The sequence below is a fragment of the Peromyscus maniculatus genome, chromosome 20 (assembly GCF_049852395.1).
Source record: "Peromyscus maniculatus bairdii isolate BWxNUB_F1_BW_parent chromosome 20, HU_Pman_BW_mat_3.1, whole genome shotgun sequence".
In the NCBI taxonomy this organism is placed as follows: Eukaryota; Metazoa; Chordata; class Mammalia; order Rodentia; family Cricetidae; genus Peromyscus; species Peromyscus maniculatus.
Window position 1 is genome coordinate 61,271,783 of NC_134871.1, and position 15,956 is coordinate 61,287,738.

The following is a 15,956-nucleotide window of genomic DNA, read 5'->3' on the forward strand; positions in this document are numbered from 1 at the left end:
TACAGTGAGTCATGCAGAAAACACTTTTGCCCCTCTATCTTCACTTGTAAATGTTCGTTGCAAAGAGTCATCTGTTTGGTTTGAGGCCTCCGGCTTCTGCTACACTATAGATGCTGGGCCCTCACTGGGACTCCTCTCGGATATCCTGTTGTTGCTCTGTGTCATGGAGATCCTGCAGCTTGGGGTCTGCAGGACCAATCCCTTCAAGTGCTCTAGCAGATCATGGATGGGGTGGATGTTGGGGTGGGCCAACTCATAGCCCTGGTTCTAGGCTTGGGTAGTTGCCGGGTTCGTCAGCTTACCATCTCTCCCCATCCTTACCACCTGGGTGAGGTCTCCAGCATTGCCCTGACTGGTTTACTCCTAGCAGTGATGAAGCAGGGAGCAGGGGCCAATTCTCCTGTTTTCACACCCTCAGGGTCAGCACTCCCACACCTATACCATCAGGACCAGCTCCACTCTGTTGCCCAGGTGAGGTGCAGGGGCCCCTCTCTGTAGTGCGGCAGCTGGTGAGGGGCAGGGAGAGCTCTCCCATTCTTATGACCTCAGGGCCAGCTCTTCCACCTGTCACAGGTGGTGGGACATCTCTCCCCCACGCACACCACCATGTGAAGGGCAGGACCAGGTCTCCCATGCTCACATTCTTGAGGACAGTTCACCCACACCCTTGTCAACAGGGTCAGCTTGGCTGTGTTACCCAGGCAAGGTGCAGGACCTACCTCGCTGAGTGCGGCAGCTGATAAGGGGGAAGGTCAGCTCCCTTGCCCACCACGGGTGCCAGCAGCAGGGCAGGAGCGCATCTTTCCCTCGCCTTCACCACCGCATGGTAGACGAGGGAGATGTGGCCAGCTCTCCCACCCTCCCACTCTCAGGGCCAGCTCACCCAAGCCTCTGCCACCAGGCTCAGCTCTACCATGCTGCCCAGGTGAGGAGCAGGGCCCACTTCCTTAGTGCTGGAGCTGGTACGGGGAAGGTAGGCTCCTCTATAGCAGGTGGTGAGGGGCGAGGGGTAAGGGGGGACATCCCTCCCCACACACCTCCACTAAATGCATCATTTTTATGAATTAAAAGCATGTTTCATCCTTCACAAACCTTTGCGGCTCATACTCTGGGTTTTCCTTACCTGCCCATTTCCATTTCGGATCAATCTGTTACTTTTAAGACAAAACCTTTTACATCTCTTGTTTTAACATGGATTTAGATCCCTTGTTCACCAACTTTCTCTTTAACACTTTTCGAAAATATATTTCTGCACCTAAAAGTTCTCCTATGTTCCTCTGGCTTGATTTTTCGTGCCTGAATTACTATTCTTTACAAAATTTCCATATTTTGAAATAATAATATTTTAATGGAAACCCAAGAAATTGGATTTAAACAGAGAAAACATTGACTTTGCATCTTAAACATCTAACTGATATAAATACAGGAAAAGCATATATTAACAGCCACAGAGACATCCTTATCTTCTCTTACTGATAAGTTAGTTTATATTTTTGTTTTTTTTTTAGGCATAATTTGACCATGTAGACTTAGCTGGCCTGGAACTTGGTACATAGCCTCAGTCTGGCCTTCAACTTTTCGTATTTATCTTTCTTCAGCTTCCTGAGTGCTTGGATCACTAATGTATACCACCATGCTGGTCATTAATACGATTATCATTTGTTAAAATATTTTGTCCTATTTTTTTAAGGTGGGAAATAATATTGGGAATTGAACCCAGGGCTTCATGCCTACTAGGCAAGTGTTCTACACCTAAGCCACATCCCAGCCCAGTGAGTTTAAATGAACTTATTTGTTAAATGTTTTCAAGTTCCACAGCTTAAAAAGAATTTGCATTAAGTCTGTATTTACAAGCTGATTAAGAAGCCTGTAAATACTGTATATGCAAAAGCACACCTTCAGATAATGCATACTAATCATTAAAATAAACTAAATCAAAAGACGTATAGCTTTCATTATCCATCATCTCTAATTCCAAATCTGTGCTTCCAAAGGTGTTATTCTTAGTAAAAACAAGTTTGAAGATTTTTATATGAAAGCCACTGTACTTACCTTATCATTGACAAAACTATAACAACAACAAAAAAAGATAATCAGTCAAAAGTGAAGATTGTGATGAAGACTTAAGACAAATCTTTTCCTCTGTGAAGAACTAACCATCAAGGAGACACCCTAACAACTGGAAATTTCTTTTGAAAGATTTACGTGTGTGTGTTTGTGTGTGTGTGTGTGTGTGTGTGTGTGTGTGTGTGTGTGTGTGTGTGAAGGTTGCATGAGTGATGATGTCTGCCAAGGACAGAAAAGGGTATTGTGTCCTTGGAACTGGAATTACAGGAGCTGCGTGATGTGGATGCTGGGAACCCAACTCAGACCCTCTAGAAGAGCAGCAAGTGTTGTTTGCTGTTAAGCCCCAGAAATTTCTCTTTTAATGCCAGTTTTTCAGTCAAATTTCTCAACCTTCTTGTTTATAATGACATGAAACTGTATCCCCTGTGATCATCTGCATATCCAAAAGAAATAGGAAAGGAAGAAGAAAAAAATCTCAGGACTAGATGTTGTTGGCCAGGAATGTTTTTCAATGTGGAAATGTATTTATGAGCTTTCTACCTGAAATAGACACCTCTTCCCTGTCCTATACTGTCTCCAGAGGCCCTTGGTCAGGTTTTCTGAGCACCCAATTGAATCATATCCCATCACTTTGCAGAAAAAAAAAAAAAAACAGGCCTCTCTAGACTAAGAGTTAGGGTTTTAATGTCTTATGATACACCTATAGGGTCTAAATTAGTCTATTTTGGCCATGGGAAATCTTGGAGGCTCCATTTCAAAAGATCATTTAGTCCCCAGTATTCAGAAACAAAGGTGGGAACCAGTGTCTCAAAACCAGAGACTTTGAGGCTGTGAAAGCAATCTGCTAAAGCAGAGTCCGAGAAAAGACTGGTCCAGTTCCCTATCTGTGAGGCTGATAGCTTTAAAGAAAGCAGCCACAGCGGGATCGTAGGGAGCGCTGCTGAGGAAGTTGGGGGGTGGGTTTGAAGAATGCCAGTCAGAGGAACAGCTACCCCTAATGTGTTCCGGGTCCAGGGTGTGCTGCTTAATGAGGCTCACTCCTCTAAGTGCCACCCCAGAGTTGGTTCACCACAGCCAGGTTTGGAGCAGCTCTGGTGTGGGAACCAGAGTGGTATTGGACGTGCTTGGATGACACTTAGAATGATGTCCTCCTGCTGACTTGTGAATTTTTCTATCTGACACCGGAGTGAGGTGGAAAACTATGTAGGCAATTCCTCTGTCTGGTGCTGGTGGTATTCATCAAATAGGAAGTGGGTCTCTGGCCAGTAAGCAGGAGAAAAGTTAAGGGGGGGAGAGAGAGAGAGAGAGAGAGAGAGAGAGAGAGAGAGAGAGAGAGAGAGAGAGAGAGAGAGAGAGAGAGAGAGAGAGGAATAAAGAAGGAAGGAAGGAAAGATATAAATGAAAATAATAACATGAAGGAACTTAGTAACTATTGAGAAATCTCACCACCAGCACCTCTGATTATGGCCTGTATGTTTCGACAAGGGTATGTGTGTTGGAATGTCAATGGTGATGGGAGCCTTTTGCTGACCTTTGCTCCCACCTGTAGCATCCTGGGAGTTGTTTTGGGGTCCTCTGTGGAGATGCAGCGATTCTTTACTAAAACGCCAAATTTTCAGATGGATTAATGTGAAATAGTTTTAGAGTTTATTGGAAGTGTTTCAACATAGATTGCGGCATGGGTAGAATGATGGAAGGTGGAGAGATGAGCATGGGTGGAGGGAAGGAAGCATGGAGGTGTGAGCATGAATGGAAAGGAAGCAGGGGTGCAGGGAAGGAAGGGGAGATATGAGCAGGGATGCTGGGAAGGAAAGGGAGAGATAAGCAGCGGTGGGAGAAGGGAAGGAAGATTTGAGCAGGAGTAGGGGGGGAGGGAGGAGATAAGCAGGAGAGGGATGGACAGCATGCTTAGGAAAAGCACAGTGCACACACACGGTTAGGTTTGGCTAGGTAGTATAAACAGAATTAACTACTTCTTATGTTTCTACTGTGAGAAAGTTCCCCATTAGAGACTTTTCAGCCATTTTTATGTTGAAGCATGGCTACTTTGATTTTCCCCAAGGAGATTTTTAGTAAACAGCACAATGTTTGTTTTTTTGGGGGGGTGGGTGGGGGAGGGATAGTGTACCAATGGTAGTAAGTCTAGTGGCAATAGAAGGTTCTGGATTTATTTTGTTGTTGTTGTTTTTCCCAAAAGTTTAGTGTTTTTTCTTTTATTGCAAATAGATTTTTTATACAATATAATCTGATTATAGTTTCCCCTCCCCCTGCTCATTGTTTTTCCTCCCCATCTTCCTTCTCCACCAGATCCACACCCTTTCCAAGTCTCTCATTAGCAAGTAAATAGGTGTTTAAGGAATAACATGAAGAGAAAATAAGATAAAACAAAAGCAAACACATCAATATAGGAGGAAACAACTAAAGGAGAAAAAGATCCAAAGAGAAGGACATGAAATGCATGCAGATGCAGACACACGTGTGTGCACACAGACATCCCACAACAACACAAAACCGGAAGCCGTAATCCACAAGCAAAGAATACCCTGACTTTACAGTGTGAGATGTAGAATCTCCCAGACACCTGAGTTTATTTGCATGCAGCCTACCCTTAAGAGTGGTTTGCTTCCCCAGTGAGACTCACTTGGAGAAATCTAAATTTTCATTTACAACTTATTACCAACTGGAAATAGTTTCCGGGTTAGGGATGAGGGCATGTGTCCACTTCGTTTGGCCCTCGTCCTGGGTTTCTTGATATCCATGGTAAAGGCATCGCTCATCTAGTTAGTGTTTTGCACACTCCCGGTTGCTATGGGCAAGAATCCTTTGTTCAAGACATTTACATATCCCAAATGTAAAGCAGCTTAGTTTCACTGAAACTGAAGTAAGATATTTTGATTAGTGTGTTCACAACTCTTTGCTCTTCCCCTTACCAAATTCTAAGATAATGTGTCTGGAATAAGTTAACTTTTTATCTGACATGTAATCATCATCATCATCATCATCATCATCTTCATTATTATTATTTTGCTTCAGTAGAAGTTGAGTTGATAACATGCCTTTTTTTTGATACAGCTTCTTGAGGCCCAAGTATTCCAGCATGATTATTGCTGAGCTTGTATCCATGGTTTATCCATCAGATTTTTAAAACTGTATTTTACTATGCATAATTCTCTATTAAAACAGGTACCACAAGCTCATCTGAGTACACTACATCTGGACCACCCAGTACTCCAGGTAATTTGATTTGTGGCTTTGGGTGTTTAAAAAAAATAGACACATGCACATACAAATGTAAGTTTGAAGGATTCTGTTGGTTACTAATTTACAGGGACCTGATGTCACTGTGCCACTGTGTTTACAATATTGAGCCTCTTAGTGTTTCCTAAAGAAAAGATTTAGGACACCAATGAGGTGTTTAAAGAAGTTTTATGATAATGAAAAAAATTATGTTTTAGGGAAATTTTAATAAAGCACAACATCAATTCTCCTTCATCACTTTAGACATAGTTATAAACTGCTCTAAACGAATTAGGCATATAATCTATGTCCTCACAATCTGAGTAAAGCTACTCTATGGAAAAGAGAGTGGTTAGACAATTCATAAGCAGACAATAAAAGCATTGTAAAAAGTGTTTAAAATTTTTCATGAAATACCTACTTCTGTTATCCTGACATTTAAGCCTGACCCTGAGATTTCATATCAAATTACTTATCTAGATCAAAGGGTGATTAGAAATATACATGCAGATTTGAAATTTCAAGGTACTTGTCAGTCCCTTTCATCTAGGGAAAGTACATTTTCCACATGCATACATGATTGCATTATTAGTATTAATAATAGTGGTGGACTAAGCCGCACCTTGGGCTTGCTTGTTTTGTGGCTTCTAATAAAGATTGGCTTATAATGTAAAAGATTAGCTTATTTTTCAAGCAGAGCAGATGGCTGTGAAATAGATATAGGATGTTAGTGATTGGGCATGATCCCAAATGAATTGTCCCTAAAGATTTCAGAACAAACAAATGACTAATTGGGCCCAGAAAGAAAAGTGAATTTCAGAGATAATTATCCATATGAATTTGGCAAATCTTAGCTCTCAAGAGCAATTTTACATATTCATAAGGATAAGGAACCGCACCTTGACAACAACATTCAACTTCCCAATTAGAAGTACCATACCCTTTTAAATATGTCTTAAGTCAATGTATGTTTCAACTTAAATATTATCTATACTTTGTGTTGAATAGAAAAAGGATCCCATGTTCCAGAAGCAACTCCCACATACTCAGAAGCCAATAAAGATGCCGGTAAGTGACTATCACTCAGTGTCCGTTCATGTTTAGTCTAACCCAGCACCTGAAAAGTAGTCACAAAGTAACAAAAATCTGAAACTAATTGAAAACAATTACCCTTCCTTCACCCATTTATTTGACCACTCCATGTTTGAATGATATGCCATGCACACTGTTTGTTTTTAGTGCCCAGGAATAAGCATATGAAATAATCTATGTACACATACATATATGCATTTCTACTTAAAAATTGTAATCTAATTTTTCCACTCATATGATATAAATGGTGCCACATTCACCCAGGATAAATCTCCCTACTAAAAGCAAAGTCAATGAGGAAACATCAGCTTCCTCCCCTTCCTCCCTAATATTAGACACAATTTTCTCCCTCCCACCCCCACCCCCACCCCCCACCCCCCCACCCCCCTCGAAGGAAAAATAGATGTTTCCATTAGAGTTGTGTTTTAGCCAGACTAATCATTGCAGGCATCTCATGGGACCTATTTCTGCTTTCGTTTCAGTTTTACAGTAGTGAGAAAAGTCAGACAAATAACTAAAGCACTTAGCTACTGGGCAAACTGACACTTATCATGATTTTTTTTTTTTGGTACATAAATATAAGAAGCAGCTAGAAGTATGCTCATTGGTCTCAGCAACTCTGAATTTCTTTTCTGATTGCTGTGTAGGTGAAACAGCCACGTGGGGCAATGGCGCATACAAGGCTTTCAATGGCCGCATCTTTTTCTTTGAGTCTTCCTGCACGTACACGTTTTGCCGTGACTGTGCTGAATCCGGAGGAGACTTCAATATTGAGATCAAAAGGCACAAGAACAGTGAGATTGGAGAAATAAAAGCTGTGATTGATGATGTTGGCATCTCCGTCTTGAATAATTCTATTTTTGTTAATGACGAAAGGTAAATAACAGAAGGTACTGCCTAAGCATTGCAGAAGAGTTTGAAGTATGAACCCAAACCAACCAGACACAAAAGCCAAGTTAAGTAAGGAATGGATGACAGGCCCCCCTTTCAATGCTTGCTACGGCAAGTGAGAACACAACCAGGGTCTCTGTTGCACAGTGATACGGTGCCTAGATTTAGTGTAAAATGTAGATTCCACAAAATAGATCCCAGAACATTGCCATTTGCATTGATATGCTTGATGCTAAATACAAAGTTGAAGCTGCACAAAGTAGAAATTGAGGAGATCACAGCTCCTAGACCATTATTTTTTCAGAAGTAACAACTCATATTTCAGGGAGGCCAACTCTGGCAGCTTTCTGGGATCAGAAATTGAGAGGCAATTGATATTCTACTCATAAATATTTCAAACTATTTGATTGGTTTTTTTTTCTGACACCCAATCAACATTCTCCCTATTCATCTTTCCAAAATACCAATGCTATAGTATTTATTCCTAAACAGCCCTTGTGACAGTAGAACTATTCTCACTACTTACACACACTTTTTTTTTAAATACTTTTCAGGGTACAGGTGCCATACAGCAATAAGATGATTCACATTAAAAAACAAGGCAATCACTATGTTCTGGACAGCCGTAGAAAAACCCTGTCTTTAAGGTGGAGCAAGAACAAACTCTCAGTAAGTGACCAGTGATTCTCTTTGAACTTTCTGGATTTGGGTCTTTGGTTTTAGCCATAAAACTAAACACATAAGGAAAGAATAAAGTAAGATTTGCTGATCAGTCTTTCTATGCTGGCTGTGATGAGCCTTATCTTGCCCGACAGTCACAGTTCTTCCATAGGCAGCTGCCTTAGATGGCTGGTGATGGGGTGGATTATGCAGGTAAAGGAAGGCAACAGTGTTTTCGATGGGATTCCTGAGTGTGCAAATGAGTGGGTCTCTGCATCTGTAGCTGTTTCTTGTGCCTTTTCTTGGGCTCTTTCCTTTCTGTTTGTTTGTTTTGTCCTGTTCTGACGTGTTAGTTTTTGTTTTAACATTACATTATATTGTATTGTATTATTATCCCTACAAAGTCTGTTTTCTAATGAGGGACAGAAATGGTGTGAATCCAGATGGAAGGGGAAGTAGGGAGGAAATGGGAGGAATTGAGGGAGGGGAAACTGTGATCAGAATATTTTATGTGAGAAAAAAAATTATTTTCAATAAAAGGAAAGAAAAACCTGCCTCTTAGTGGTGGAGCATGCCTTTAACCCAACACTCAGGAGGCAGAGGCAGGTGGATCTCTGTGATTTTTGAAGCCAGGCTGGTCTACAGAGTGAGTTCCAGGTCAGCCAGGAATGTTACGTAGAGAAACTCTGTCTCCAAAACAAAACAAAATAATCTTCCTGAGGACACAATAAGCATTGGAGTCAGGTTTGTTCCAAGTTCAAGCCACAGATTCTTTAAGAAAGGCACCATATCCCTCAACTGATAAGTGCACCCATGACTGCATAGGAAGAGACCCTGTCTTTTGGTTTGGTTAAAAATTGTCTTGAGCTATTTTCAATGTTTTATGAAAATACCAATGTTATTTGTTTTTACAGCTCACTCTTTATAGCCAGTATACAACCTGTGGTCTTTGTGGCAACTTCAACAACACTCCAGGTGAGACTGGACAGATTATTAATAAGAAAAATACTTTCTAAAAGAAAATTTAAAAATTTCACATTTAGATAAATTTACTAATAATTTGCATTTGTCTAAAGGACGAGAAACAGAATCAAACTGCAATTTATCTTGCCAAGACTATATGTAGCTTACAAATAAAGTACAAATGAATATCTTGAAATCATGCTTTGATTTGCAGGTCAAGATATTAATGAGCACATTGCCAATAGTAAAATTTCCAATGACTGTCCCAGCCCTTTGAGTAAGAACAAGGAAGTTTGCGAGGATGGAGTGCAGGTAGGAAATCTGGTTTCATTTCCAACAATTTTAGCACTAATCTTCTTGATTTATTAAAATAAAATTTATTGTATATTTTAAGGTATATACTATGATATTATAGGGTGCCTTAGGGCTTCTACTGCTGTGAATAGACACCATGAGTACAACAACTCATAAAAGAAAACATTTAACTGAGGTGGCAGCTTACATTTTGGGGGTTCCGTCCATTATCATCATGACTGGGAGCATGGCGGCATGTAGGCAGACATGATGCTGGCTGCATCTTGATCAGAAGGCAAAAGGAAAGTGAACTGTCTCACTGGACATGACTTGAGCATATATGACCCCTCGAAGACTCCCCGCACAGTGACACATCTCCTCCAACAAGACCACACCTACTTCAACAAAGCCATACATCCTAATAGTTCCAGTCCCATCATTTTCTTTCAAACCACCACATGGGGTATATAAAAAGAATAAAAAGATTATTGTAATGAAGAAAACTAACATATCCATTGTATCATATAGTTATTCATTTTTTTGTAGTTGTGCCAAGAAGAGTTGAAATCTACTCATTTAGCATGAATATCTTGCATGGTGCATTTGCTTTACTATAGTCCTCACAATGGACACCTGAGCTCAGGATTTGCTCATCTTATGTATGTCTATGTTATAACTTCTGGCATATGTCTCCCTATTTCTTCCCAACCCAGACCCACTGCTTCCTTTTCTTGATATATTTGACTGTCTTTATCTTCATATAAATGAGATTATACAATTTAGAAAATTATTTCATAAAGCATAACATTCACCAGGCTCATATATTTTGTAATAGCCTGCAATATTTTGTTCTTTGTTTTAGAGATGAATAATGTCCTACTGTATAACCACAGATTCTTTGTTTCTCCTGCTATAGATGTTTAGGTTGTTTCCATTTCTTGGCTGTTGAGAATGGTACTGTATGAATGTGAAACAGGAATATCTTTTTGAGGGTGGATTTCACTGGGTCAGAGTCAAGTCTTTATGTACCCAAAACGTCTATGTCTATGCTGTTTTTTTTTTTTTTGCAATGGCTATAAAAGAGTTCCTACTTCGTCTATGTGCTCCCCATTATTATTTTCTGACTTTGTGTTGATAGCCATTCCAGTGGGGTTGGTCTATATTTACCTAATGATCAACGCCATTGAACACTTTCTCACACTCCTGTTGTCACTCTTGTTTCTTTTTGGGAAATGTCGATTCAAGCTCAATAGGTCTAATTGAGTTGTTCCTGCATTACTGAGTTATATGAGCTATTAATCAACTTTGCAATCAGCCCTTTATCAGATCATGATTTGCAAACATTTTCCTGATCTCTAGGTTCCCATTGAAAATTGTATTTCAAAATATACATTGTTTCCTTTGCTGTGTTTATGAAATAAAGGCAATGCCTTTATTAGTTTTTGCCTTGGTGGCCTGAGTTTTTAGCATGACATCTAAAGGTCAAGCCAAACTAGTGGCTAAGAGTGTTTTCATTCTTTGATCTTAGGTTTTTATATTTTCAAGTGTTATCTTTTTCATATATGTTGACTTGATTTCTATTTCTGGTGTGAGATCAGGACTCTATTGTTTTCTTTCGTGTGTGGCAATCTTGTTTTCCAAGCATTACGTTGTCTTAGTGGTTTGTCAGAAAACAGTTGTGACATGATTTAACCGTGGGACCACTTTTCTGCCCTGCTGATCTAAGCACTATGTTAATGCCATAGCAAAGGAGCCCATGGTTTGTACTTAGATGCCCCCATCCTCTAGAAACTCCTACCCCCATGCTGGAATTCTGTCCCAGCTTTCTCCCAATGTCCGTGTACTTCAACTTTCCTGTCAAGTGGTGAATGTTAAGGTAAGGTGTTTCTTGTTTGTTTGTTTTTTTTGCCAAAGCAGTATAGTATGTACTCTGCTTTAGTGTAACAATCCTAATTTTCTTTGCATGATATTTTGGTTTGTCTGTAAGACACGCTTCCCGTGCTCTGCCTCTGAACAGGCAGGGCTTGCTTCTCCTCCAGAGCATTTGCAATCTAAGTGGTTCCCTAACTTCTGACCTGAGCTTGCTGTTTGAAATGTCCCTGACTTTCATTTTTAAAAAGTTACACAGAATAACATTTTCCCCCCTTAACTTTTACTGATTCTCTGTGGATTTCACATCATGCATCCTGATCTCACTTTATCTCCCTGTCCCCTCATCCCCTCACTTCTGCCCTGTACCCATGCACCACCACCCCAAACAAAACAAAACAAAATTTAAAAGACCCGCGCCCCCCCCCCAAAAAAAAACAAAAAAGGAGAAGAATCTCATTGTGGAAGCTATAGTGTAGCCCATTGAGTCACACAATTTACCCTTTAGTCCATTCACCTTTACTTGTTCACTGCCATGAGTCATTGGTCTGGTTCAAGGCCTCTGACTTCTGCTACATGATGGATAATAGGCTCTCTCTGGGACTCTTCTTGGATATCCTGTTGTTGTTCTGTGTCATGGAGATCCTGCCGTTTTGAATCTGTAGGTTCTTCCCCTTCTCAAGCTCCAACAGTTCATAGATGTGGTGGATGTTGGGGTGGGATGACTCATAGCTCTGGTTCTGGGCCTGAGTGGTAGCTGGGTTGGTCAGCCTGCCAGCTTTCCCTCATCATTACTACCTGGGTGAGCTCTCCAGCACTTGGCTAGTGTACCTAATGCATCCTGCAGCAAAGGGCTGGACCAGTTCTCCTGTTCTCAGGTCCCCCAGAGCCAGCCTGTTCACACTCACACCCCCTGGGCCAGTTCTTCTCTTTTTCCCAGGCAGACACGGAGGCCTCTCTCCCCCAACTGATGCAGGGGGTATACGAGGAGGGGTAGAGTCAGCTCTCCTGTTCTCATGCCCTCAGGGCTGGCTCATCTGCTCCCTGGACAACAGGGCCAGCTCTAGTGTGCTGCAGCTGGTAAGGGGCTGGGGCAGCCCTCTCACTTTTGTGATCCTGGGGCCAGCTCTCTCTCCTGCCACAGGTAGCATGGGGGCGAAGGAGGGAAAGACATCTTTCCTTTATCCATGCTGCCGCATGGCAGATAAGGGGAGGGGGTCAGCTCTGCTGCCCTCATGCCCTCATGGCCAGCTCACATACATCCTGACAACAGGATCAGCTCTAGTGTACTGCCCAGAAGGGGTGCAGATCCTACTCGGGGAGCAGCTTGTGAGGCCAGTTTTCTCACCTGCTATAGGTGATATTCCGTAAGTGCAGGGGTGGCGGTGGGGGGAGGGGAGGGCAGAGTCATCTTTTTTCTCACTCATACCACCACATGGCAGATAGAGGGGGTGGCAGGGTCAGATCTCATACTCTCATACTCTCAGAGTCATCTCACAAGAGACCCCAACAATAGGTTCAGCTCTAGTGTGCTGCCCTGGTGAGTTGCATGCCAGTGGTAAGGGGTAGGTCTATCTTTCCTGAGTATGTGTTTAGAGAGTTGGATGCAGTTCTCCTCTGAAAGGCAGGGGCAGCTCTCTTGTTGCAGTGTCTAGCCAGCAAGGGCCAGGGTCATCTATCCTAGGGCTAGCGAAGGATGGGGCTGACTCAAAGCAGCTCACGGATTTCCACATATGTGGTACTTATGACCCCCTGTGCTAACACTGGCTATGGACACCATTACAAAACCCAGCTGCAGCAGGACCACAGACCCAGACATGGCCCTAGGCTGTGGCCCAGGTCAGATGTCTCCATGGCCCCAGATGGCAGCACAGGCTACCCAGATCAGTATGGCCCCCACAAGGACATGGCCATCGGATACTGAGATGGTCTCAGCAGAATAACAATTCTTGTCTACAAATTTTAAAACAGCTATGGAGGTATAGGAGAAAATTCCCAAAAGCAATTTGTGAAAAATATTCTCAATGATTCTCTTTTCCTTATTTTCAGCTGATTTGGTGTGTGTGTGTGTGTGTGTGTGTGTGTGTGTGTGTGTGTGTGTGTTGAGGATTGGATTTTATCAGCCTTCCCCAACTGAAATTAGTACAAACTACACAGTTGTTAAACAGGAGCTTTTATGTTTTTCTGAAAAATTTTTGATAACAGAAAATACCATGTGGTCGTTGAAATATGTTGAAATTCAAGTGTTTTGAGGCACAGCATAATATGTCTTTCTTTTGTTTGCCGACAAAGGACAAATAAATTATTTGTGGTATAAAAGCAAATGAATATCAGTTCCGCTAAAAAAGGACACTGTAGTTTATGGTTGCCTATCCGCCTGTCTGCTCATCAAATCTAAGCAGATCGACAGTTCAGGGCCAGGATCTCTTCTGGGAATTGTGCTTTTCCACCAGTTGCCATGCATTCCCTAGCATTGATAATTTTCATCCTACCCACCTGTTTTCTCCAGATCTAAGACTCACTGCAGTGCAGGAGACAGATGGATAAATCTAGGTGATAAATCAAACAAATAAATCTGAAGCCATCATAGCCATCTGAAATGTCAGAGGTAGACCTTTCTTCTGGGACTGTCTTTATTAATGATACAACCTAAGTTTAAAGTTTCAATCAGAAATCATCGGCCCGACTCCACAAGAGTTACAGAATGTTATATTACGACAAACAAAATTTCTGCATCTATCTTTTCTTAGAAATCCACCCTATTGCCCTCTTTTTTCCCCTTATGTTTTAATGAAATGTGCTTTGCTTTGCAGTATTGTGACAGAATTATTGGAACTTACTTTGAGAAATGTGGGAAGGTTTCCCCTTCATCCAGTGAGTACAAAAAGGTGTGCGTTGATGAGTACTGTCGAACCAGAGGAGGCAAGAGCACTACATGTAACACCTTTTCAGAACTAGCCCGACTGTGTGCCTACGATGGTCCTGGTGTCTTTGAACACTGGCGAGATGATTCTGCAGTCGTTTGTGGTAGGTGCTTTTTTTCCCTTAGCAATAATAGGTTACAAAAAAAAAAAAAAAAAAAAAAGCCTTCTTAAAGAACTCACTTTATATCTGAAAGTATTCCTAAAAACAGTTTTCTTGAATGATTCTAAGGCTGAGAAAGGGAGTGAGAACTAAGAAAGTCTTGTCTCTAACATGTGTTTATGAGGATATTGAGGCTCATTTAGTGATATGACTTGCTTTGTTGCAGAATTTTGTCTTAAGGTCTTAATTAGTATGCTCATCAGCAAAACATAAGGGGAGAAATATAAATCCTATAAAATGCAGCTGATTATTTTTTAGTAGTCTACTCTTGTTAAATTATTTTAAAAGATTAGTAAAATGTAAATAGGAGCTTCATACAAAGTATAAGTACAATTTATGCTTTGATGCTTGGGCTAATCTTTATAGAACCGAATATCAAATTCAACATGTGATGAAATTAAATGGTGCCATTTATATTCCCTCTAAATTAAAAACTATTCAGTGAAATAATGCTTGAGAAGTTGCCGTCATTTAGTTTTATGAAGTTTCTAGAAAGATTGATTTGTGTCTTGAAAAGCAGACTCAATGAATCCCATTGGAAAGGATCATTAGGGAACTCTGTTTATTTTCCTTTCATTTCTGAGTATACATATTTCTTTACATCTTCAGAAAAGCAACAATGTCCAGGAAAGCACATTTACAAAGAATGCGGACCTTCAAATCCTCCAACTTGCTCTAATGTGGCTCCTTTTCAAGACAGTGAATGCGTGAGTGGCTGCACTTGCCCAGAAGGTAATTTACCTGTGAGCCAATTCATGTCAACACAGCAAAACTAGACAGAGTATAGCAAGCTGTAGTTCCAAAATGCTATTGCAGCAGGTGAATAATTCCTATCTGTCCTCTGACAACCCACTCAAGAATGTCAGATACTTTCAAAGCTCGTGTGTGTTTTTATCTCTGAGTACTGAGTTCCCGAATTCCACCAGACTACATTGGGCTTTATAGGTCCTGTCTCTATAGGGCAGTAACTCAGGCTCAGAAGGTTTTCATTATATTCCTGTCAGTCAAAATAAAATATGATCACTTCCACAAGAAAGCAGCATTTCAGGGCACACCTGCACTTGCATTAGAAAGAGTTAAGGAATGGGTACAGTTGTTAAAGAATTCATTGACGTTCATATAATTTTATGACTCTGTATCTATATGTGTATGCTAGGTTATCTATTGGATGATATTAGTGAGAAAGGAAAGTGTGTATTAAAGGAAAAATGCCCCTGTGAATCTAATGGAAAAGTGTACAAACCAGGAGAAGTCCGAGAAGGCCCCTGTGGTTCTCAATGGTATGTGTGTGCTTTTTGATTACATTTTATGAACGTGAAGATAATATCAAGGTTTTCATTCATGCTTAAAGTTATTTAAATTTTACTCAGCAAAAATGATGCCTCTTAGAATTATAATATGCCATGAGAAAGAAAGAAACAAGCAAGCAAGCAAACAAACAAAAAGCAATTGTCAGCATTTTTAAATTCCTGGCATGCTACTCTTACAGATTCGGGGCAATAAATCAATTTCCCAGGAATTCTCAGAAATTTAAAATTATGATGATTTTGAACACACTTCTACTAATCTTCACACCCTACTATTTGGATAACTGAACTTGTGTTTAAAGCATAAATACACTAAGTTTAGTAGTGCTTATGAAGAACTACAGGAATATTTAAACACCTAAAAACACAATTTAAAGTGAAGGTCTCCAGTAAGTGAACAGCCCCTCACAGAGTCACTTGTGGACACTGCTCACTGAAGGATCACTTTGTAGGGAGATTGTGTTAGACCTTGAGAGGTCATACAAAGGACTC

The 15,956-nt window shown here is 40.8% G+C and overlaps 1 protein-coding gene across 1 annotated transcript in view; it reads left to right on the forward strand.

The window, feature by feature from the left end:
• The first annotated feature begins 222 nt into the window (after positions 1–222).
• Muc19 (mucin 19, oligomeric) overlaps positions 223–15,956 on the forward strand; it is a 171,016-nt gene continuing 155,282 nt past the window's right edge. The window contains exons 1-11 of the mRNA XM_076555688.1: positions 223–476; positions 678–925; positions 5,251–5,301; positions 6,313–6,372; positions 7,044–7,272; positions 7,842–7,956; positions 8,862–8,922; positions 9,125–9,222; positions 13,887–14,100; positions 14,767–14,889; positions 15,314–15,437. Of these exons, the coding sequence (XP_076411803.1) occupies positions 223–476; positions 678–925; positions 5,251–5,301; positions 6,313–6,372; positions 7,044–7,272; positions 7,842–7,956; positions 8,862–8,922; positions 9,125–9,222; positions 13,887–14,100; positions 14,767–14,889; positions 15,314–15,437 (1,577 nt within the window). The remainder of the gene's footprint in view (positions 477–677; positions 926–5,250; positions 5,302–6,312; positions 6,373–7,043; positions 7,273–7,841; positions 7,957–8,861; positions 8,923–9,124; positions 9,223–13,886; positions 14,101–14,766; positions 14,890–15,313; positions 15,438–15,956) is intronic.